The sequence below is a fragment of the Chiloscyllium punctatum genome, unplaced genomic scaffold (genome assembly GCF_047496795.1).
Source record: "Chiloscyllium punctatum isolate Juve2018m unplaced genomic scaffold, sChiPun1.3 scaffold_1609, whole genome shotgun sequence".
In the NCBI taxonomy this organism is placed as follows: Eukaryota; Metazoa; Chordata; class Chondrichthyes; order Orectolobiformes; family Hemiscylliidae; genus Chiloscyllium; species Chiloscyllium punctatum.
Genome location: NW_027311343.1, coordinates 1,176 through 24,344, shown reverse-complemented (window position 1 = coordinate 24,344; position 23,169 = coordinate 1,176). Strand labels below are relative to the sequence as shown.

At 42.8% G+C, this 23,169-nt stretch overlaps 1 protein-coding gene across 1 annotated transcript; it reads right to left on the bottom strand.

Annotated features, from left to right (window-relative positions):
• Positions 1-22,719, bottom strand: LOC140475392 (procathepsin L-like). The gene is made up of 7 exons (XM_072567776.1): positions 22,580-22,719; positions 21,638-21,760; positions 18,048-18,227; positions 13,121-13,339; positions 5,162-5,327; positions 2,837-2,939; positions 1-403 (listed from the first exon to the last, which is right to left on the bottom strand). The coding sequence occupies exons 1-7, from the start codon at positions 22,709-22,711 to the stop codon at positions 304-306; spliced, it is 1,023 nt and encodes a 340-aa protein (XP_072423877.1). The 5' UTR covers positions 22,712-22,719; the 3' UTR covers positions 1-303.
• Between the last annotated feature and the right edge of the window lie 450 nt (positions 22,720-23,169).

Sequence of the window (23,169 nt, the reverse complement as noted above, 5' to 3'; positions counted from 1 at the left end):
TCTGAAAATGATTGCTGGCAGCCTTTATTATATTGTTGTACATCAGCAGTACAGGCAGATTATTGTCTTCTCCAAGCTGGAGAATTTATTCACTCTATCATTTACAGTGGCTATACGTATCAATCAGACAATGCCATTGGTTTTATATGAAGCGATAGAAATGGCAAAAATCGTCATTATTTCACTTTTTAAATTTGCAGCAGACAATTAAAGCGATGTCATTGACTGAGTCAGCATTAACAGAAATGGTCCGGGTTTTCATTCAGCTGGGATTGATGAAGCTCTGTCTTATCAGTTGGCTCGTTACACGATAGGGTACCGCAGAATACTGGCAATTCCACAGTGATTCCCTCTATCCTTAGCAATTTTGATGTACCCGTCTTCACCCCAGTCTGTTCCCCAGCTGGAAAGTAAGAAAGTGCATTGGTGTTGGAATCAAAATGCTGATAAAAGAGACATGTTTGGAGAAGCAGCTGTTTTAACTCTGGTATGCAATTGGAATTATTTTAGGGACTGAATTCTGGAATTACTGAGCTAGACAATGAGTTGTAAAGAATAAGTTGCATCAGGGTGGAAAGAGTAAATTGTTTTCTTTAACATCAATTGCTGATCTGTACACTACGTATAGACTCACTACAACAATTCAAATGGCATGAGGTGAGATCAATATCAGGGATAGTCTGCAGCTGGAGTGGATACGAAGTTCTAATTGAATAGGGACGAGTGAAAGTGTATATGGCCTCCTGGAGATTTCCTTCTTGCCTTATGGAGGAGGAGATTTTCTCAGGGTTTTTTTTCAACCAACATCGTTCTGAGATTGCCTGCCACAGGATAGAGACTGTGCAGAGCATAAGTTGATTTGGGCAAAGGTTACCCCGTGTCTCCTAAACTGCAAGGATACTTCGGCCTCAGAATTTGTTCCATATCTGGTTACCCTGCCCAAATCACATTTCCAAGCTTTACCAAACTATTCCAGCACCCATTAAACTGTAATACTATCTACCTTACTACACAACAATGTGTACGTTCTTATAAGCGACCCACATACTGTTTCTTCTGGGAAATCAAGTAGAAATGTGTGTATGTGTCAGTGTGTGTGTGTGTGTGTGTGTGTGTGTGTGTGTGTGTGTGTGTGTGTGTGTGTGTGTGTGTGTGTGTGTGTGTGTGTTCACCAGAACCACAGGACTTCTTTAATCAAACATTTTGTATCCAATCTGGCCCTGAAGATGTGACTGCTTCTTCCAAACCTGACTGCCGTGATTGTAATGACGGCAGCCAGCGATGCCTCAAAGAATAAATGGCTGAAAGGAGACAGACGGTGGTACTTGATGGAAAATATTCATTCTAGAGTTCAGTTACTAATAAAGTACCGTAAGGATCAGTTTCGGATCTACTTTTGTTAGTCGATTTTTATAGAAATGAACTGAATGAATGAGAAGGATGGTGGACTAATATGCGGATGATATTAAGTTCGTTAGAGGTGTTGACAGTTACTAAGGATGTATGGATTGCAGACATAAGTAGATAAGCTGCAGAGCTATGACGACAGGTGGCGAATGCAGTTTAACGCGGTAAAGTGTGAGGTGATTCAGTTTGGAAAGAATCCAATGTAATGGGCGAATGGTCAGATTCGTGCTTGTGCAGATGAGCACAGAGATCTCAGTGTCGAGGTACATCGATGTTTGAATATTGCCTCCCAGGTTGATAGGGTTATTGGGATGGCATATGGTGTGTTAGCTTTGATTGTTAGGGGGATTCAGTTTCGGAAACAGGAGATCATGCTTCAAGCCATACTAAACTCTGTCGCAACCACATTCTGGGTAATATGCACACTTCTGGTCACCGTATTACAGGAAGAATGTGCATGCTTTGGAACGGGTTCAGATGAGATTTACTGGGCAATCGACAGTTATGGAGGGAGATAGCAAAAGGAAAAGCTGAGGGAGTTAGGCTGTTTTCGGTAGGATAAAGTTTCAGGTGAATTAATTGAGACACATAAGTTAATTAAAATATTTGGTAGGTTGGATAGTGAGAGGCTTTTTTTCCTTGAATGGCGATGGCTGGCAGGAGGGCTTTAAAATCAACAGAGATAGACATTGGACAGATGTCAGTGGTAGTTTCTTTCCTCCGATTGTTGTCGGGGCTTGGAACTCTGCCTGCATCAGTGGAGGTCTTGCCACATTTCAGAATATTTAAATGGTCATTGGTCAGGAATATGTACGAGAATGGAATAGTATTTGCTCCATGGGCTTCAGATTGGTTGCACAGGTCAGCGCAACATCGAGTGTTAAAAGACATTTACTGGGCTGTAAAGTTCTATGTTCTACGTTCCAGAATTGGGGCTGTTAATCTGATCCCATCAGTGTCCGAGTGACAAGTGATTAGAGCTTTGTCCTTGTTTCCCTGTGAACAGGTTGTACAGTTGGGTTTGAGATATGACTTTGCCGCCCATTTCCCCAGGAAATTGTTTTCTGTTGTTGTGTATAGCTGTTAATTTTAACCATATGTTTGTAATTTGTACTGGTAAGTTTAAAAACTGGTTGTGATTCAGGGATAATGACACTCTGATGCCTGCCTCTGTGCGAAGCAATACTTCAGACAAGAACCGTACACTTGTAAGTGCAGCGTTACTTGGTGATGGGATACCTGCCTCTGACTTTTTTTTAGATATCATCTCAGACAGCACAACCATTAAGCATTCAATTCCAGATAAATACAGAGTTACGTGCTCGTTGAACAGATACAAAGGTTGCAGCACAGAGACAGGAAATTCATTCCATGCCACTCTCCCTTCTCCGTCTGTGATCAGGTGTTTATTATTTCAAAGAGTACGGACCTGTTTTTAACCAGCCAATACTTCATTCCATCCTCAATTCCAAAACCAACCACCAGCACTTCATCGGTTACATATCCATTGCAATTTTCATCATAGTAAACTCCTGTAAGGAGACACATATTAAATGGTTTATCTGTGAAATATTTAATTAGTGTTAATTTAGCTTTGTTTCATGAACACTGACATGTCTGTTTTTACTAACTGTCTTCAAATTGATCGTCCTCACTCCGCACCATGACGTCTGTTGACTTTAATCAATGTTTCCCAATGATATCGCCTCCACCATTCTCACTTCCTCTCGGCACATCCTTCAGAGTCATAGACTTTTTTAGTGTAGAAATGCTTCGATCCTTCGATGGAAATCGTCCATGATGAGCACATATCCTCAACCAATCTAGCCCTATTTTCCAGCACTTGGCCAATATCCCTGTAAACCATTCCTATACATCTACCCATCCAGATGCCTTTGCTAATGTTGTATTTGTATCACTCTCCACCACCTCCTCTGGTATTTCATTCCAGACACGTACCATGCTCTGTGTGAAAACATTGCTCCTCAGTTAAGGTTTAAATCTTTTCCTTCTCACCTTAAACATACGGTCTCTAGTTTTGGACTCTCCTCCTCTTTATTCGTCCCATACCCATTATTGTTTATGAACCTCCACAAGCTCACCCTTCAGTCTCTGTCGTACCAGCGAACAAGGCTGCAGCCTTCTCAGCCTCGGGCGAAAGTGAGGACTGCAGATGCTGGAGATCTGAGTCCAGATTAGACTTATGCTGGAAATGCACAGCAGGTCAGGCAGGATCTGAGGAGGGAGGAAAATAGACTTCATCAGGAAGAGCTGTTGCCCGAAACTTGATTTTCCTCCTCTTCAAATGCTGCCTGTGCTGCTGTGCTTCTCCAGCAAAACTCTAAGCTGGACTCAATTCAGCCTCACTCTGACCCTCAAATACTTCAACCCTTGCTCAGTCCTTGTAAATATTTTCTGGATCCTTTCAAATTTAACAACATCTTTCTTACAGCAGAAAGTCCAGACTTTAACATAAAATTCTAAAACTGGCCTTACCAATGTCCTTTGCAGCTGGAACATGACATCCCAAAGCATATACTCAATGCACTGACGAATGCTGCTTTCACTCCCCTGTCGACGTGTGACTCCAAAATCATGGAATTATGCACGCGGGCCCCGAGGTCTCTTTTTGTTTAAATAACACTCCCTCAGGCCCTGAAACTTTCTGCATACATTTCTTTACTTTCTTTAATTGTCTCCTGTCCATTCCGGCTGGCACTGGAGCACCATCCCTTTTCTTATTTAATTTCCTTGTTCCACCCAATCACAGACTATCTGTTTTCCAATTGAAGGTCCGACCTTGATTACATTCTTCCATTTATTTAATAATTTTTGCTGTTGTTTTTATATCTTGCTGAGATTATATTCAGTGTAGAAATAATTTACCAGACATTTGCAGAAGACACTGACCATGGTATCTGACCGTGTGGAATATCGGTTTGCTGCCATGTGTGTTAACACATTCTGTTAACTGACAAAATCCTACACCTGGGGTAATGAAGGATCTCCACTCTGCATTCAGTATTTTTCGGGTTTGTCTCCAATTGTGGGTTGTACAGTAGAAGTGCTTTGTGATTTGAAATGTTGATGGAGTCAATAGAGAATCGTCCTGCACATGGAGACGACCTGTGTCATCATCACAAGGAAGCTGTGCAGGCTCCACCACCCTGTTCAGACCACCGTCTTTGCAAGTCATCTCGAGTCGCCACACGAGAGGAGATCAAGAACAGAATAGAAACAGCTGCTGAGAGAAGAGGTGGAGCAGAGAGTGAAAGACTCTCAGCAGGAGGCCAAGAGATTTCAAGTCGAAGGTCTCGCCCTTCCTCTTAATCCAGCTACAGTGAGTGTAGCGTCTTCAATTTACAATCAATAAAACGCTGACATGTGCAGGTACTCAGCAGCACATCAGGACAGTTACACCTCACTGTCAGTTCTCTGAGCTATCGCACAATGTTTTGAGCTATTTGCATCACTCCAAATGGGAGCAGGTCCATTTCTCATTACCATTCATGAGCTCACCTTGTAGCATAGTCTCGCTTTAACTCGATGATATCTGACAGAACTGGACGGCATGTAACACGGGAGGAGTGTAGGGAGGAACAAGGGTAATGGTCATGGTCCATGGTGAATTTGAAGTGATATTAATACCAAAATAGTAACAGTAAATGTCTCTGTAGATTTATGATTTCTTATACCTTTTCTTGAATCGTCGATCATATGATTCAACGACATCATCCAGTGCTCTGCAACTTACCTTCTTTATAATGTTGAATGGATTTCAGACTTGCATTAATCACAACAGACATCGGTCCTATCTCTCTCACTGCTTGTTCCAATGCTTCCTCGCCTCCCCAAACCCATTTCTGGCCAGTAATTTTAGCAGCAATTTTATCTCGTTGAAATCTGCAGGAGCCTCCATCCTATAGTTTAAATAAAATGTTGAAAATGAACGCTCATTAAGTTCATGATAAAGCTATTTTTTCTTTTCTTGATACTTTTCTGCATTCCTACTTTGGCAGCCAATTTATTTTCCCAAATCTGTGTCAGCTTTGTTCACTTTTTTTTAGAAAAAGATACATTTATAGTGACTTAGCATGAAAACAAGCCGTTTGTTCCAACTCGTCCACGCCGATCATATATCCTGACGTATTGTCGTCCTATTCGCGACCATTTGGCCCTGAACACTTCCAATCCATATACCCATCTGGGTACCTTTTAAGTTTTGTAATTGCCCCAGCCTCCACAACTTGTTCAGGCAGGTCATTCCATACATACATGAGCCTCAGCGCGAAACAATTACAAATCAGATCATTTTTAGGGTTTTCTTGTGTCAAACTTAATATTTATTGCTCAATGTATTCGAAAAATTCTACACTGAGACCAAGCAATGGTATTGCAAATGAATTGAAATGTGAGTACATGAAGAACATTGTTCTTTGTCTTGACAATTCAATATCCCAATCAAGCTCATCCTCTGGTTAGCTCATAGTGAAACTAGACGAGAAAGAGTTAAGTCTCTTCAGTGTTTTCGGTCGACTCATCTGAAAATTGTGATCGTCCTTTAGTAAACTCAAATCTTCACATGCAGATAAACGTTTCCCAAACCGTCAATACTTGCAACATTAGAGTCATTGGATTACAATTAATTAGTATTAGTCTCAGTGCCTATTCAAATATTTCCCCTTTCACCTTAAGGCTCTGCTCTCTAGGTTTGGACTCCGATCCCATGGCTAAAACATTCGGCTCTTCACCCGATACATGTACTTCATGATTTTATAAACATCAATAATATCACCCTTCAGCCTCTGTTCCTCCGCTGGGAGAAAGGCCCCGCCTATTCAGTCTCTCCCAAAAACTGAAACCAAATCCCAGCAAAATACTTGTCAATATTTTCTGCACCCTGTGAAAGTTAAAAACATCGTCCCTTTAACAGAGCAACAAAACTTGTGTAGAGTTTTACAAAAGTGGCCTCGTCGATGTCCTGTACAGCTGCAATATGACGTCGCAATACCTGTACCAATGATTTGAACAATGAAGGTAACTGAGCCAAGTGCCTCCTTCACCATCCTATCTATCCTCGGCTCCACTTCCAAGGAATTATGCACCTGCACACTTGGCTTCTCTGTAAATTCCTGCATTTTGGAAATGATGGAGTATATTGATTGTCTAAAGTATGGCCACTATGCCCGTGTTTTAACGAAAATTGGAAAATTATAAATGTGGTGACTTTTCAGAGTGTTGGTACTGTCTGATGGAGTGAAGATTCTGGTCAATAATTTTCAATCACTTCTCATCAATGTTGCAGTTACTTCAGCTTCAGGACACAGGGAAGAACATGATGCCAATTCTGGGGTGAGATTGATACTGGGAGTGATATTGGAATGGGTGTCTGTGTGGAGCAGGAGGGATTGCCACATTCACCCAGGTTTAATTCCAAGGTGGCTGAAAATGTAGTTGTGGCAGACTGTGTCAGCGTTCATTCAAACTTGGCTTGGAGAAGGTGTGATGAGCTGCCTTCCAGAACATTTGCAGAATTTTTGATTGGTACAATTCTGTTCGAGAGGGAGTTCAAGGCTTTTGACCCAAAGTCGGTGACGGAATGACAATAGATTTCTGAGCCCGGATGGTGACTGATTTGAGGGGATGTTGCAGGGAGTGGTGTTAATTGTATCTCCTGCCCTCCTTGGCGGAAGTGGCTTTCGGTTTGGAAGATTCTGTCTACAGTCCATCAGTCAACTACACAGCTGTAGCTCGTGGATTGTACATACTGCTGTCACTTTGTGATGATATTGGAGGGAATTAATATTTGTGGATTTGATGCCAGACAAATGGAGTGAATGTCCTGGATGGTGTCAAACCTCCTCAGTGTCAAAACATAGAACACTGAACAGTGCAGCACAGTGCAGGCCCTTCGGACCCCAATGTTGTGCCAAATATTTATCTTCATCTAAGATCAACCTAAATACACACCTCTCCAATTGCTGCCTTGCATGTGCTTGACCAGCAGTTGCTGAAATGGTGTGAATGTCTCTAACTTTACTTCCAAAGCTAGCAGTGGAGTCCACGCATCAAAGCATCTGCGGAAACAACCTACTTCTGGTATCTTCCCTTTACTTTCTCCAGTGACCATAACTGTATGACCTGTCGTGACAGCCTTTTTCCTGGATAAACGTCTCTGGTTACCTTCCATTTCTTTATCCAAGCCATTTATATAAAAAATAACAAAGATAAAAGGCCCAAGAACAGATCCCTGCAGGAGATCACTGGTCTCCGACCTTCAAATGAATGACATCCCATCCACGACCATTTCCTGTCTTCTCTTGGCAAGCCAATTCCGTATACAGGCAGCCAAATTTCAGTAGATCCTATAACCTCCTAACTTGCTGAATGAGCCTGCCGTGGGGAACCCATCAAATACCTTACTGAAATCCATATACATCCTATCCACTGCTCGACCTTCATCAACCTGTCTCAACACATCCTCAAAGAACGCATACGAATTGTGATGCATGACATGCTCCTCAAAAAGCCATATTGATTTTCCTTAATCAAAAATCATTATCTAAACAATCCAAAATGCTATATCTGCGAACTTTCTCCAGTACCTTGCTGACCACAGACGTAAACCTACCTCGACAATAATTTCCAGTTTTTTTTCTCTATTTAATTACTTGAAGAGAATTACAATATATTCCTCCCTCCAAACATACCGAACTACTCCTGTGAAGAGGTTGGATTCAAAGATCATTGCCAGAGGTGCAGCAATCTCATTTCTCACTTCTCGTAGGAAATGTCGATAGATCTAATCCTGCCCTCGAGATTGAATCATACTCACGCTTTTCACAATTTATACCATATCCACATTCTAAATATCAATCAGTTCAAGCCTATTAAGCTCTTCCCCAGTATTCTCGCTATCATCGAGCTCCCTCTCTCTCACGACTACTACAGCAAAAAAAAACTCATTTTGATCCTTCATTATCTCGCCACGCTCGATGCTTAAGTTCCCTCCATTGGCTTGGATCCAGCTTAGACTCTCGCAGATCATTCTCTTATTCCTAATGTACGTGTGCAAAACATTCGGATATTTTCAAATCCTTCTCGCCACGGCTTTCTCATGCCCCCAACCAGTTTTCCTTCGCCCATTTTTGAGTTCTTTCCTTTCGACGCTGTAATCGACAAAATTTTCGCCAGATCCCATTCTTCTGCTCTTGTCATCCAGGGCTAATTTCCTTTACAATTCCGCACCGGTCTCATTGGGACAAAGTTATTCAACACAGTAAAAAAAAATGCTACACATTTCTGTTGTGCATTTCCGTAGAACAATTATTCCTAATTTGCACTCCACGGGACCTTTCGAAGAGTAGTAAAACATCCCGTCCCCAGATTAAATTCCCTCTCATAAAGGAGAAAGTGAGTACTGCAGATACTGGAGATCAGAGCAGAAAATATGTTGCTGGAAAAGCACAGCAGGTCAGGCAGCATCCAGGGAGCAGGAGAATCGACGTTTCAGGCATGAGCCCTTCTTCCTGAAGACGGGCTCATGCACAAAACATCGACTCTCCTGCTGCTTGGATGCTCCCTGACCTGCTGCGCTTTTCCAGCAACACATTTTCGGCTTCCCTCTCATACAGTCCGTTTCTATTCCTACCCACGGCGACTGCACATTTGTGGCATTTATGCTTTCTGTCACCGAAATGCTCACCCATCGAGATATCTAACACCTGGCCTGGCGAATTGTCTCGAACCAAATCCAATATGGCCTCTCCCAGTCGGCCTATCTATTTATTGTATCAGGAATACTTCCTGGTAACACCCAACAAAATCATCTCCATCCTGATAATCTTCACCACGGATGTTCCAATTAATATTGGGGAATTTCAAATCACCCTTATCAGCAATTCTGTTATATCTGCACGTTTCCAAGATCTACTGTCCAATCTGTCCAATGTCTATAGTAGACAACCAATAAAATAACTGTTTCTTTCTTTGTTGTCGGAGCTGTAGTCATCCAGGGATGATGAAGTATTCCACCATATCCTTGCCTTTTCTTTAGTTGATGGAAAGGCTTCAAAGATGTTGATAATGTGAGACTCAGTGATGATTAAATTACCTCACTTGTTGGATTATGTCATTGCCTGGTACTTGTCTGGTGAGAATGTCATTTGTTATTTATCTTCGCAAGTGGAGATATTGTCCACACCTTGCCGCATTGGACACAGATTTCTTCAAAATGTGATAAATTCAAATGTTTCTGACAATCGTGTAGATAATCCCCCTGCTTACCTTTTGGATAGAAGGCCACTGACGAAGCAGCTGAAGGTGGCTGTACCAAGAAGGCTACACTGAGGAACTCCGATCGACATGTCCCGAACAGAAAGCCATCAAATAACTGCAAACACCTTCCAGTGTGTTCGATATAATTACAACCAAAAGATTTTTTTCTTCCAATTTCCATTCACTCCAGATTTTCTTGGGCTCCTTGATGTCACGTCACGCCTGAATGGAAAGGGGTGTCATTCTCACTTCAACGCTTGATATCAGGTCGTTTCCCCAACTATGGAGTGTAAATTAGGGACTAAAGTTGTAATGAATCACAAGCCGAGTATTCGTGCTGGAGTCCAAACTGAGGTTGCCAAATTGGCAATTTATCATACTGAGCAGTTCTGATCCCAATGCCAATATAATTCATTCAGTGGTGAGTGAGGTGATCAACATGAGACGACAACGACATGCAAATGTGTTCAGCATTGATTGTAGATTTAGGGGTTGGGAAAATATCAAGTACCAGTTGACAAAGGGTACCCCTGCTGTTATCAGACCTCACTGCACCACACCCCACCCCAGCCAAACACACCCCTCCTCAAAGCTGTGTTGTTATCGTCACCTCCACTCCTCTCACTCAGTCACTTACTGTTGGTCTGTTACCCAAGATCAATACCAGCCCTCAGGTTGTTGTACTGAATGTTACTGCCTTCCTGATGAGCAGCGCCACTGGCCTTTGGCTGGTAATGACCACTCCTTAGCGCTGTCATTTGTGCAAAGCCATTCTCTTGTCCAGCTCAGTGCCTGAGTGACAATTCCTACACTGGAGCTTCATGAAAAGAGGAGACTCTGTTAATGTTCACTCGCCAGCCAGTGAGTGAGAGGCCATCACTTCCATAAAACATAGCCAGAGAATAGGATTAGTGTAGGGTGATGCCCGGTCACCAGATCATGTACGCCTGTCATATGACGAGAGTGTTTCTTTCATTCAGTTGTTTCTTTGGCCAATGAAACGCTGGAGTTTGGAAAGCAGGGAAGATGGGCAGACAATGAACTTAAATTTTGAGTTGCTTGTGGTCTCAGATTACCACGGGAACAATTAAACAGTGTTGACACAAACCTAAAACAAAAGCAATTGCTGTCCTGGATAATGCGCAAGTCATCTACAATGAGTCCAGACATGAGAGTGTGGAAGAGCTGGGTTTAAGGATTTGAAGAATTAACTGAAGAACAAGGTGAAACTGTGTAACACTGAGACAAAGAGCTGGGATTTGCACGCAAGAGGCTGATCCCAATCAAATCCAAGACTCGGGGCAATTGTGACGTGTAGACAGACAACAACGGCTTCTGGAGGAACAACATCAACTGCAAAGCAACTTACGCAAAAACGTCTCCTGAGTATCGATTCAAGCCAAGTTTCTTAATTACACCACAATATGCCGAATGTCAACCCAGCAAGTCGCATGGTAAATGACATTCCTAAAGAGTAAACGCCTCTCTTAACAAATCAACATATTTACATTCCTTTTCATGTAAAATTCCAGATTATATGAGAGTGACTGACCAGCCCGTTGGGGCATATGGGAGAAGCAGACAGACATTCCTGACTCTTCAGATCTGTCCATCGCTGTGTTAGGATGTTAACTGTTATAGTGGATGGCGCACGTCCCAGTCTGAAGGACAGAATATGCTGAATGTTCCGTTGATTCAGCCGAACGTCACATCCAGATGCTAAATCACAGTATGATAGAATTCCCAGAGTGTAGAAAATGCCCATTCGGCCCTACCTTATCCCTGTAACCCTGCGTCTCCCATGGCTTAAACACCTAACCTATAATTCCCTTCGCACTCTGGTTAGGTAACATAGACAATCCCCCTAACCTCCACATCTTTGAACTGTGGGAATGGTGAGCATTAATTCACAAAAAGTGAAGTATTCTTAACTCCTCAGACATATTGTCTGAGGGTACGAGGTGTTGTGTCAAGATGTAGGAGAGCTTTCCAAGATAAGGTTGAGATGACTGGGAGTGCTGAAAGATTTTATTCTCTCAGCCTCCTTAATGGTGCTTATACAGTGACACTTTCAGAAACCTGAGGGCAGACTCTTAGGGAAGGATTGACACAGATCCAGGATGGCAGCTCCCATTTGAAAAGCATTGCGTTTCAGGGTCTAACACCATGGATGTTGGAAAAAGTCCGTGCTTCTGAAAACCACCGAAGAAATTTCATTTGAGTTTTTTACTGTCACATGCATGTTCTTTGCACATACAGTGAAATGTGTTGTCTAGTGTTGCCACGCTGCAGCACCATCTCAAAACACATTTAAAATCACAACATACAATATAAAAGAGAAACATATGGAGATATAAAGAGAACGTCCAACTTCATAGTCCTTGCTAAGTGCTCAATCATGGACATGCTGGTCAGGCATGTGTCCCCTTCTCTATCACCGTCGGAATGAAAGTCGCCAAATCTTTGGCAGCATCTTGACTCCGCTGATGCCTTGGTCAAAAGGAGGCCTTGATGGACCTCAGCAAAGTAGTTGGCACTGATGCTGCTAGGCATGACATTGGTCCAAACACGATTCTGTTGTTACCACGAGGCTGCTTTCGATATCGCTGTCTAATGCAGTCACTGCAGTTGCTGCCGGATCTTGTACTGGGCCTAAGCTCCATTGCTGCCTCCATGAATCTGTGATGGAGACCTGCACTGACAGGTACCCGAACTCACCTTCCCCCCATCTCCATGAATCTGTGCTGGATACAGATCATGACAGGAACCCGAAAACACCTTTCCCGTCCCTCCATGAAATGTGCTGGATAGCGACACTGACAGAAACAAAATCAATCTGCACTAATCTATGATGGATGCAGTAATGACAGGAAACCAAACTCACCTTTTCTGCCTCCATGAATCTGAGCTGGATACAGATACTGACAGGAAACAAATCTCACCTCCGCTCTGGCTCCGTCAACCCCTGCTGGATACAGGCACTGACAGAAAACTAACCCACTTGCACGCTACCTCAATGAGTCTGTGCAGGGTGCAGATGCTGCCAAAATCCCAGACTCACCTGCGCAGCTAATTTTGTGAATCTCTGATAGACGCAGACATTGCCATGAACGAAAGCAGAGCTCATCTGCTGCCTGCACGAAACTGTACTCAATACGGACACTGCCAGGTACCTAGACTCATCACCGCCTGAGCAGCCATGAATTGGCGTCAGGACAGGAGCCATAAGCAACCCAAACTCTCTCGTCTATTTCCGTTGTGAGTCCATGCTGCTCGACACACTCACAGGTTTCGTTGCTCTTCACCAAGAGGTAATTAAAATAAACTCCAATAAGACTTACAAGCGAACACAGACAGGACAGAAGAAATGAAATAAAACGAAATGAGAATGAATCCCGACTCCACCACAATCTTACTAGAAGTCTTGTGGATTTACCTTTCCTGTGTAAGGGTAAGTTTCCTCAGAGTTGATGCCTTGAAATACAATCACTTGAAGAAAGCCGTGCCATGCGAATCCAGTAGAGCATCCATCAATTGGTATACTACAATCAATCAGATTTTGTTCACTGAGAGAAACCAGGTTTCCATGCCTTTTTGCCCACTGTCCTTCTATGGCACCAGTTGCACTGAAAGCCCAGGAAGAATGACATTGACCCTAGTGTTGACAGAAATATAACCACATTAACTCATATTGATCGACAAATGATAGCCAGTTTGCATCAACATACATTTGGAACACCGTCTCACACGAACTTTTAGAACTTCATCTAAAGGTTTGTTCAGGTTTCTCAGAATTACATGGAACCTGTGAATATCGGTGTGCCTGGGTTCAGATGTGATTTGATTTATGTATTGTCACGTGTCCCGAACAACAGTGAAACCATTTGTTTATGACCAATAGAGGCACATGATAGTATGCGAGGATGAAGAGTTCAAAAAAGAGTTGGACAAATGGTACATCGCAGAGAGTGGGCACAAGGCAAATTCAATGTCAGCAAGATCAGTAGGATTTGAGCTAGAGAGTTTCAAAGCTGACTAAAAACAGCTGGGGAAAAGCTGTTCCTGCACCTGCTGGTGGATGTGTTCCAGCTTTAGTATCTTCTACCTGACGGAATACATGTAAGTAGTACATTACCGGGGTGAGGTAGGTCCTTGATTATGTTGCCTGCCGTTTCATGGCAGCGAAATGTGTAAGTAGAGTTCATAGATAGAGTATTCGATTCAATGATCGTCTGGGACTCGCATACAACCTTCATGAGTTTGTTATGATCCTGAGCTTCGCAGTTGCTAGACCTGGCCTTCCACTCAGAGGTGCAACTGTCGAAGTTAGTGATGGTCCTTGTTCACATGCCAATATTCCTGAGCTCTCTGAGGAAGAAGAGGCGTTGTTGTATATTTTCCAACGGCACAAACACATGGTATTTTCTGGAAAGTTTGTCCATTATGTTCAGTCTAGGAAATTTGACATTTCCATTCTCTCAACCTCATTCCCATTGATGTAGATGGAGCGTGTTGTTCTCCTTTCATTCTGAAGTTAATTATGTGTTCTTTAATTTTTCCGGAATTGAGAGACAGAGAAGCTATTCCCATTTCACCACGTCAATGATCCCTCTATCTCCATTGTGTCTTTTCATTCATCGTTAACAAATTTCCCTCCTGTTGCAGTGCTGTCGTCAGTGAATGTATAGATGGTGTTCGTTCAGAATTCGTGTGTATAAAGGTAGTACAGTAACTGGATGAGCATTCATTATTGGGGGACGCAAGTGGTGAAGGTTATTCGGGAGAAGGTACAGTTGCCGATCTTCAATGATTGGTATCTGTGGGTCAGACAGCTGCGGATACAGTTGCAGACGATAGAATCATGAACAATGTCACAGGGCTTTGAGTTCAATGTGGCAAAAGTGTGATAAGAGTGTTGAATGCAGAGGCACAGTCAACGAGTAGAAGTCTGACGAAAGTGTCCTATTCCCAATGTTCAAGGCTTGCAGGGCGAGAGATATTTCACCCACCGTGTCTCTGTTACTTCAATAGGCATATTTTAATTGTCAGAGGGAGGCTGGGAGAATGGAGTTCATGTGGGCCCTCACCAGCTTTTCGAAGCACTTCATGATTATTGTGCTCAGGTCACTGGTCTGTATTCATTAAGGAACAATGCATGAGTTTGGTTTCCTCACGTACGAAGATGATGGTGGTCTTCTTGAAGCAGGTTGGGACTTCAGCTTGTAGAAGAGAGAGTTTGAAGATGTCGGAGAATTTTCCTCACTGGAGCTGTGTTGCCTGGCGGGGACAGTGTTTGGGCCAAGCAGCGTCCTTAGCGTTATTCCCAGGAGGACTGATCTGATTTCTACAGCAGTGACCAACAACTTGAAGCATTGACATGTAAGAGGATTATTTGAATATGAAAAGTCTTCTTAATACCAAAACTTGTCTCATTATTCAATTTCCTCTCTTGACAAATTCGCAAAATGTATTGGCTATTAAGGGAACATGGCATTGGCTCTCAGAGAGGGACAGGATGAACGCTGTTTCCGATTGGTTACAAACGACCATGGTGTTCGATCAGACCAAATAGCATCTCAGGGCAAAATGCACAGGCTCCAGTTGTATGGGCCTTGCCCATGAACTTTAGCATCTGGCATTTGCTCGTCCCCAGTCCAGGGATCGACCATAGTCTGGTGCCGGGGCGGGGAGTTGTCCTTGCGTCTGCAATCCAGAGACTTGGTTTCAACAGTCCTTTGGCTACAAAGTGACTAGTTCGGGGATTGGGAACTGTTGTCACTGGGAGAAGAGTTTGCAATTCTTCACCTCTGAGGGCTGTGCGTTGAGAGGTCTGGGAGATTGCAGTTATGAGCGAGGTTGGGTGATAACACTATATGCAATGATGATTAAAATGAATCTTGGATGGGAAGGGATTCCATAAAGTTGTTGGATGAAGTGTGATGGTGTTAGCAGCACAGCCTTACCTCTGCAAAGCTTGCTCCTCTTCCTTCCACATGCGACACCAAGCTCACAGTACACACGTTGGTCCGATGTGACCATGTCATTGGGCATCATGGTGGTGCAGATTTATTAAGGCTTCTCTCCACCGAGAGAAAAACAGCCAAGTGGAAGGTCAAGCTGATACCACATATCGAAAAGGATCAAATAACGTACGAGGTTTGTCACGCTTGCCACTAAACTTCATATTCCTTCATTGTCTCAGATTTAATGAATACCAGTTTCTGGGTTGGGCAGGAAGGATCGGACACATTGTTGCAGCCTGTTAGCCCTGCAATGGTTTGTTCAGTCAGTCTCGCAGCAATTTTGTCTGTCGGGCGTGAGGGAGCACTAACAATGCTGAGCAGAACTGGGCAGCAGTTTGGAGGTGGAGGCTCAGCCACTTTTATGATATCTGGAGTCTGGGTCTTCGGAGTGACCTGTGTGTGCCTCCTCCTCCAGCAGGGCACTGTCCCTTTTACTTGTGATTAGAAAGTGGCAACTCGACTACAGGCCTGTGGAGCAGTTGGCGATGGGGTACAGATTTGTGCCCATGGCCAGCAGACGCTGAGGGTGCTGGGCCTGCTTCTCCATGCAACTGGCATACTGTCCTTGGACTTTAGATGATTCATTGATTGGGGTATCTGGGTCCCCGCAGCGTATCTGTCATCTTTCAAGTGTACATCCCTGTCTGCTGCATCTGCTGCTCCATGATACATGTAGATTTTTGTCGACACCACGGTCTCTTTTGCCCGTCCCGGGTCGCTGGCAGCCCTCTGAGTGCTGTAGGAAATGACACAGTGAGGTGCTTACCAGAAAGTGCTCCCATACCCTCAATAGCTCACATTCCCAGGGAGCTAGTGGTGTGTGCGGGACGCAGCCTTACTGATATTTCCTCTGAGGTCGTAATACTTTCATGCTCAGAGAATGAGGAGGTGTCTTCTTTCCCTGTGGAGCTAGAGTAGATGCTGATGGAACCGAAAGAAAACGAGAGACAGAAGTTTCTGGGGTCAATGCAAAGACACACTGAGAATTAATGAGAGTGACAGAATGCTAACAAAGCAGTGATGAGTGGTATTTACTCACTCAGTGGAATGTGGGTGTATCATGTTTTCTGGTGAGAAACAGGAGTCACTCCTCACAGGCTGAGGAATCTGGTGTCAGACATCTCTCCACCAATCCAAGAGCTTTCTGTCCTCCAGTGTTCTCTCATCTCCTGGAATGACAGAGCAGGAAGGATTGAGTGAGAGATTTAAGTTTTGCATGGCCGTTGGTGTTGGTACATGACGGGAGGTATTCCGAGGTCGTGAAGTGGCAATGCCAATGCGATGTTGGTTTTGAAGATGAGGAAGACGTCAGTGACATCATGAATCTGGGTAGGAGGGGGTGCTGGGGCTGGGATATAGACGGAGGGGGAAGGTGGGTGGCCACAGCGCTTCTGACACAAAGCATTCTGATGGCAATGTTGGTTGTTTTTCTGTACCATTCTCTGGCCTGTTCGAAAACATTCCTATCTGAGCAGGGCAATGTTACCATGCTCGTGCTCATGTGGGTTCACAGCAGCTTTTTCATGATGGGTCAGCTCCCAGGATATCGGGCACTAATCATGAATCTATTGAATAGTTCCGGGAAGAATGTGTGGGAAGATTAGACACGGAGTGGATATGTGGGATGTTATAGCTGCATTGACGTGGCTACCGAGATGCTTTTGATAACGATAGTGAGAAATCTCACTGAGCCTCATGGTGTTCTCTCACCCAAACATTCAATGCAACTGACACTTAGTGAATTACAGTATAGTCCGATCGTTTACAACTCCCATTTGTACACAATATTTCATATAATTACCAGCAGGCTCTGCCCTCCTGTCGATCAGCCTTGTCCAGTTGGAGAGAATGATTAAGAGAGGTACAAGGCCCAACAGAAGTGAATGTGGTTTTAAAATTTGGGATGTCGAGCATATGATCGAATATTCTTTGAATAAGACTGGACATGGTATCACAAGGAAGCTTGGCACTGCAGCTCGCAACATTACCATTATTGAGTTGTGCCAATTTACATCTGAACTTATATTTATTACATCGGAATTGTACTGGTAGACTTCAATTTTACAATTAAATCTCACCATTGAATTTGTTTTTGCAGTATGATTTCTCTAGATATTATGAGTAAAAGCACGAACATTATCATTGATCCATATACCATGCTCCCTTGAATACCAGGAAACAAATGCAACAAGAAAACAGGAGAAGCAATTTGTGTTAAAAATTATCTACTGAAACGGAGCCTTTCCTAACAATTCCGACAAGCTGATCAAAACGTCCAATTCTATTGAGAAATTAATGTCTGCACTTAATAATCTTGAGAGCTTTTTCTGATTTGTTTACCTGGTTTTTCACTGGAGTAACTAAACCTTCTCTTCGCCAGTCAACAGTTGCAGTTCTTAGTTCAAAGTGACTTTCTTTAGATGCACTACTTTCATCTGTTTCATCAGCTTCAATTTCAGTCATGTTAACAGCTTCAATTCGGCGATGTCCATTCATGAGCTTATTGAACTCTTCATTGGTCTGAAAATTCAAACACATTGGTGAAATGATTGACTTTTAGTGGTGATTATGTAGGAGAAGTGTCAATAACGTAAGAGAGCTACATTCTACATATTCGCTGACTTTAGCATGAAGTGCGGGGAAAGCAATGAGGGCATTCATTACTCGTGTTTAATCTTGGACTGAATAAATGAGCAGCAGGCAAATAAGTGGCCACCCATTTCGTCCCAATCCAATAAAACGCTGTGTGAGAAGGCTCGAGCAGCTCAAATATCTCTGCTCGATCGTTCAATTACCAAACTGGCAATTGCTTTATACATGTGTTTCATTTTGCAAGAATCAGTTCGATAATGGTCTCTGATCATTAAAACCTGACAGGTCAATTTCATCATGGAAGGATAGGTTAACTCACCTCAGATTGGTGGGGTTTATTGGAGTTTGAGATGAACCTTCCCAATCAGGAGGATTTCACATTCCATCACTGGCCTGATCTGAATTCCGGATAACACGTTGGTCTTGAGTTGGCCTAATTGCCCATGGACTATTAGGTTTAGGTACGAAAATGAAATTGCTCTTTTTCAAGAAGATACTGGATTGGAATGGTTAGAAAAGGACCAAATTTGGTGCTATCTATCATCAAATATCGTATCATCAGGAACTTTGGATATCTCCATACCCAACTCAGCTTGCAAACTGGTAGCGAGTCATCTGGTGTCTCTTTTTGATGGGTAGGAAGGGATACATGTCGGTTTGAAAGGGGAATGAACATGTCCCATCCTCTGAGTAATAAGCGGGGCCCTCGGTACATGCAAAAGTCAGAGTTGCGCCTGCCTTTTTGCAGGCTATATGGAGCATGCCTTGTTCAAGTCCTACTCTGACCCCTGTCAAAGTTCTGTCTCTGATCCATTGATTGTTGCTTCCTACTCTCACCCAGAATTAGAAATAGTAATCAATTTTACTCCGAATTTCCACCCTTCCCCCAACTTCACCTGGAATCTCTGAAAATCTTCCTTTCCTTTCTTGAGTTTAGTGTTTCCATTTCAGGGCTAGACCATCTCCTGTCTCCCACAGTTACGTTGAACTACGTCTCCTCACACCCTGCGATCTGCAAAGATTCCATTCCATTTCCCAGGTTCTCCACCTGTACAGCATGTTCATCGGTGTCACCACCCGCTGGGGTGTTTGTCACATCTTCGTTTTTCCTTACCGAAGGACTCCTCTCAATGCCGTTGACAGGCATTTCAGCTGTCTTACTCAGTTTGCGCAATTGTTTCCTCCCCCATAAGAACATAACAAATAGCAACATGAGTAGACTATTGGCCCCTCCACCTTGCTCCATCATTACATTCAGCCTCTCCCTATCGCTCAAATCCTGCAGTCCTGCCAAAATACTTGTAAATCTTTTCTGACCCCTTTCAAGTTTCACAACATCTTTGCGAGTGGAATGAAACCAGACTTGCACGCAATATATTAACAGTGGCCGAACTAATGTCCTCCACAACAGCAACATGACCTCCCAACAGCTCTATTCAATAACATGACAAATATAGGGGAGAATAACAAACGCTTTCTTCACTGAACTATCTTCCTGCAAAGACATTCAGGCCTCAGAGAGAAGGAATTCCTGTTCATCTCGATTTCAAAACGCTGACCATTTATTGCAATTCGATGATGTCAAGTCCTAGCCTCTCTCATTCGCGTCAACATCATCTGTGCACTCACCCTGTCAAACCCAGTAAGAACATGTAAATTTCAAAGGGATCACCTGTCATTCTTCCAAACCCCATTCAGTTAAGTCCCAACCTGATTAGCCATTACTCACAGGACAATCTTTGGTGCAGTTGTTCCCCTCCATCCCAGAAGAAAAATAGGATTATTTCTGTCTTCACTTTCCATAATCCCATTCTCTGTTTTCTGTTTAGCGAATAAATCCTCAACCAATGCCAATATGTTACGCATTTCACCATAATCTTTTATTTTGTTTAGCAACAGCTGATGTGGCCCTGCATGAAATGTCTTTTAAAATTGCAAGTGAACACAATCTATTGGCTTTCCTGTGGTTAAAAAAGTGTTGCCTGTCTGTTCACTTATTAACATTTGTGTGCACATAGGTCCAGCAAGTTATTAAAGAGGCAAAAGAAGTATTTGCCTTTAATGCAGAGCAAAGACAGCATCAAAGTGGGGAAGTCTTGTTGCGATTGGACAAAGTCAGTCAGACAGCACAGAGGGCACTGTGATTAGCATTGATTTCACTTGTTGCAGAGGAATATTAGGAAGGAAAGTTGAAGCAGGTTAATCAAAACTATTCCTACGAAGAAGAGAGTTATCACAAAGAAACAGTTTGACAGACTGGGTCCACTTCTCATGAGGAATGAGAACATTGAGTGCTGAACTTACTGAAACAAATAAGATAAGAAGGCGATTGACAGGGCGAATGGTGAGAGGATGCTTTTCTTGATGGGAAAGGTGAGTACAGAACAATGTCCTGGCATAGACATTGACGCTACTATTTACTAATCTATGTGACTTAACTCTGTGATCTGCCTGTGTTGTTCGCAAGTCAAAGCTTTTCACTGTGCCTCGGTACACATGACATTAAATTCAATTCGATTCAATTCAATTCAATTAAGTTCAATTCAGCTCAATTCAATCAAATTCAATTCAATTCAAGCCAATTCAATACAAATCATTTCTTTTCGATTCAATGGATGCTGGTGTAATGCTGATGTCATTAGTCACATTTTTTTGAAGTGCCGAGAATAGGGGAAATGACCAACTGTCCTGAGGAGCAATAATACAGAGAGCAGGATTATTCTTTAATATGTTTGGAAAGCGGGTTAGTTTATCCGCTGTGTATAAAGTTTAGCCAGCGATAGGTAGGACAGAGGCAGAGATCCAGCAGACTCAAGAAGAATATTATAGCCGAAGGGAACAGCCTCCACAGTACAGAATGCAACTCCGGCGTCCAGACGTCATAATAGACAGAATCGATGAAGGCTCAACAACACAAAGGTGTATCCATGCCGTGATAGGGTGTGCTCAAGCCAGCCAGTTCTGTATAATGCAAATTAGTTGTACAAAATTTGATCATGCAAGTGAGCAGAAATTGTCAAATTCAGGGGATTGCCAATCATTAGAGTTCTCTTCCAAGAGAGAAATGGAGACTTGAGTCATTGAATAGCTTCAAACTTGAGAGAGATTATTTTGATTTCCAGAAGAGTTACGGGTAATGGAAGCCTGGAATGAGAAGAAAGGAATCAACAAATTGGAGTGAAGTGAGATCAGACATTGAGTGTACTGAATGTGTGAGTCAGCTTGGGGGACCAAATGACCAAGTGCTGCTCCTGTAGCTGAATATAACCTTGTACCAGCTTCACAATTTCACAATGACCGGCATCAAATAGATCGTAAACGATATATCCTGTACACACCAGATCTCCAAACTTGTTCATTCCCAATTTAGATGTGCGTTTCCCCAATGAGTGCTCGAGGTTGTGTTGTTCGATGTATCTCATATTGTCCTCCCATATCATTCTCCTGTAGCTCTCCTCATCCTGAATAAACAGATTAATATAAGTAGACTCCAGCTTCTTTCATTCATAAAATAATATAGACGCATTAAAAAACAGTTTGTGAAATCTGAAATAACATTTTCCTGTGAGGATTCACCGTCCCACCCAGATGTGAAAATGATTACTCAGGTTACCCAAACCCAACTCAACATAACGCACCCATCGCAAAACCTGTCGAGCTGCCAGTCTGAGAGATTCATGCTGAAAGTGAATTAAAATTAAATAGCTGAACAAGGGTCCATGCCTGAAGCAAGATTAGGCCAGTGGCAAGCATGGCATTTTTTGCAAAACAACTGAGGCCACTACATGGGCAATTACTGTCCATGTATGTATCTTCTTAACCTGTTGTGTGAGAGAACTGCGTTAAGCTGCCAGCATAGTAAAGTGGGTTTCGACAAAGAGATGCTTCATTGAATGGGCCGCTTGGGATGATCAGACGGCTCCCCCATCCCTCAGTCTCCAAGATGCCCACTTACAAATGTCTCTTCAACACCAAGAATGGATCTTAATCTTCTAGAGTCAGATTTGTGTTTTTTGTCGTAAATCCAACAGGACTGCAGCGGGATCCTAGTAAATTAAGATAAACCAAGTCGCTGCTGATTCACTTTGTGTTTGGTCAGTTCATTAATGAAGATAGAAACTTGGAGAATACCATTGAATTTCAAGATCAATATTTTCTCAATGTCACTTCACTCAGCAGATGCCTCTCAAAGACTGCAACTACATATTCTCAATCTCTGTCAATTGTGTGCAGTCCATTCTTATTCTGAGTGAGCTGAACAGTACAGACTCTCCTTTTACCTTGGTGTACTGGTTCCCACGTTGTGATTTCCAGTTTTTCCAGTCTTCGTCCAATTTTGAATCAAATGTGTCTGTTGAGACTGCAGCCAGAATAGATACCTCCACACTGCACAGAAACAGCCAGACGTTCATGATGCACAACCTAATAGGCAAGACAGGAATTGGGCAACTATCAAGTTAGCCGTTTCCTTATTCTGAGAAGAAACATTGTACAAAAAATACAAACAATAAAAAACCAACATTTCATCCAATGCTGAAAGTTTAATGTAATTCACCTTCACGAGACATCGTCTGTGGACTGGAATCTTCCAGCACTAGATTGATCAAATTAATGACGTTCCAAATTTAAAACTAATTATTGGAAAGAACACAGTATGGTGAAATTGTACTTTTCCATAAACTGCCTCCGTGTGATGAACGTTATTTGACTCACGGTCCACAATTCATGTCATGATAATTATATTGCAATAAGTTCTTAGAAGGTGTGACTGTGGAATTAGCAACAGGAAAAGATGTAAATGTATCAATATCTTCTGTCACTTTAGACAATGCAAAAAGCATCCGAAGACTACATGTAAACCGCGAGTTGA

Coding starts and splice junctions, on each gene's coding strand:
- LOC140475392 (XM_072567776.1), bottom strand. CDS start 22,711: ATGAACGTCTGGCTGTTTCTGTGCAGTGTGGAGGTATCTATTCTGGCT. Junction 13,340..18,047: donor TTACTCCAGTGAAAAACCAG/GTAAACAAATCA, acceptor TGTCAACACTAG/GGTCAATGTCATTCTTCCTG. Junction 2,940..5,161: donor CATTCAACATTATAAAGAAG/GTAAGTTGCAGA, acceptor GTCTCCTTACAG/GAGTTTACTATGATGAAAAT.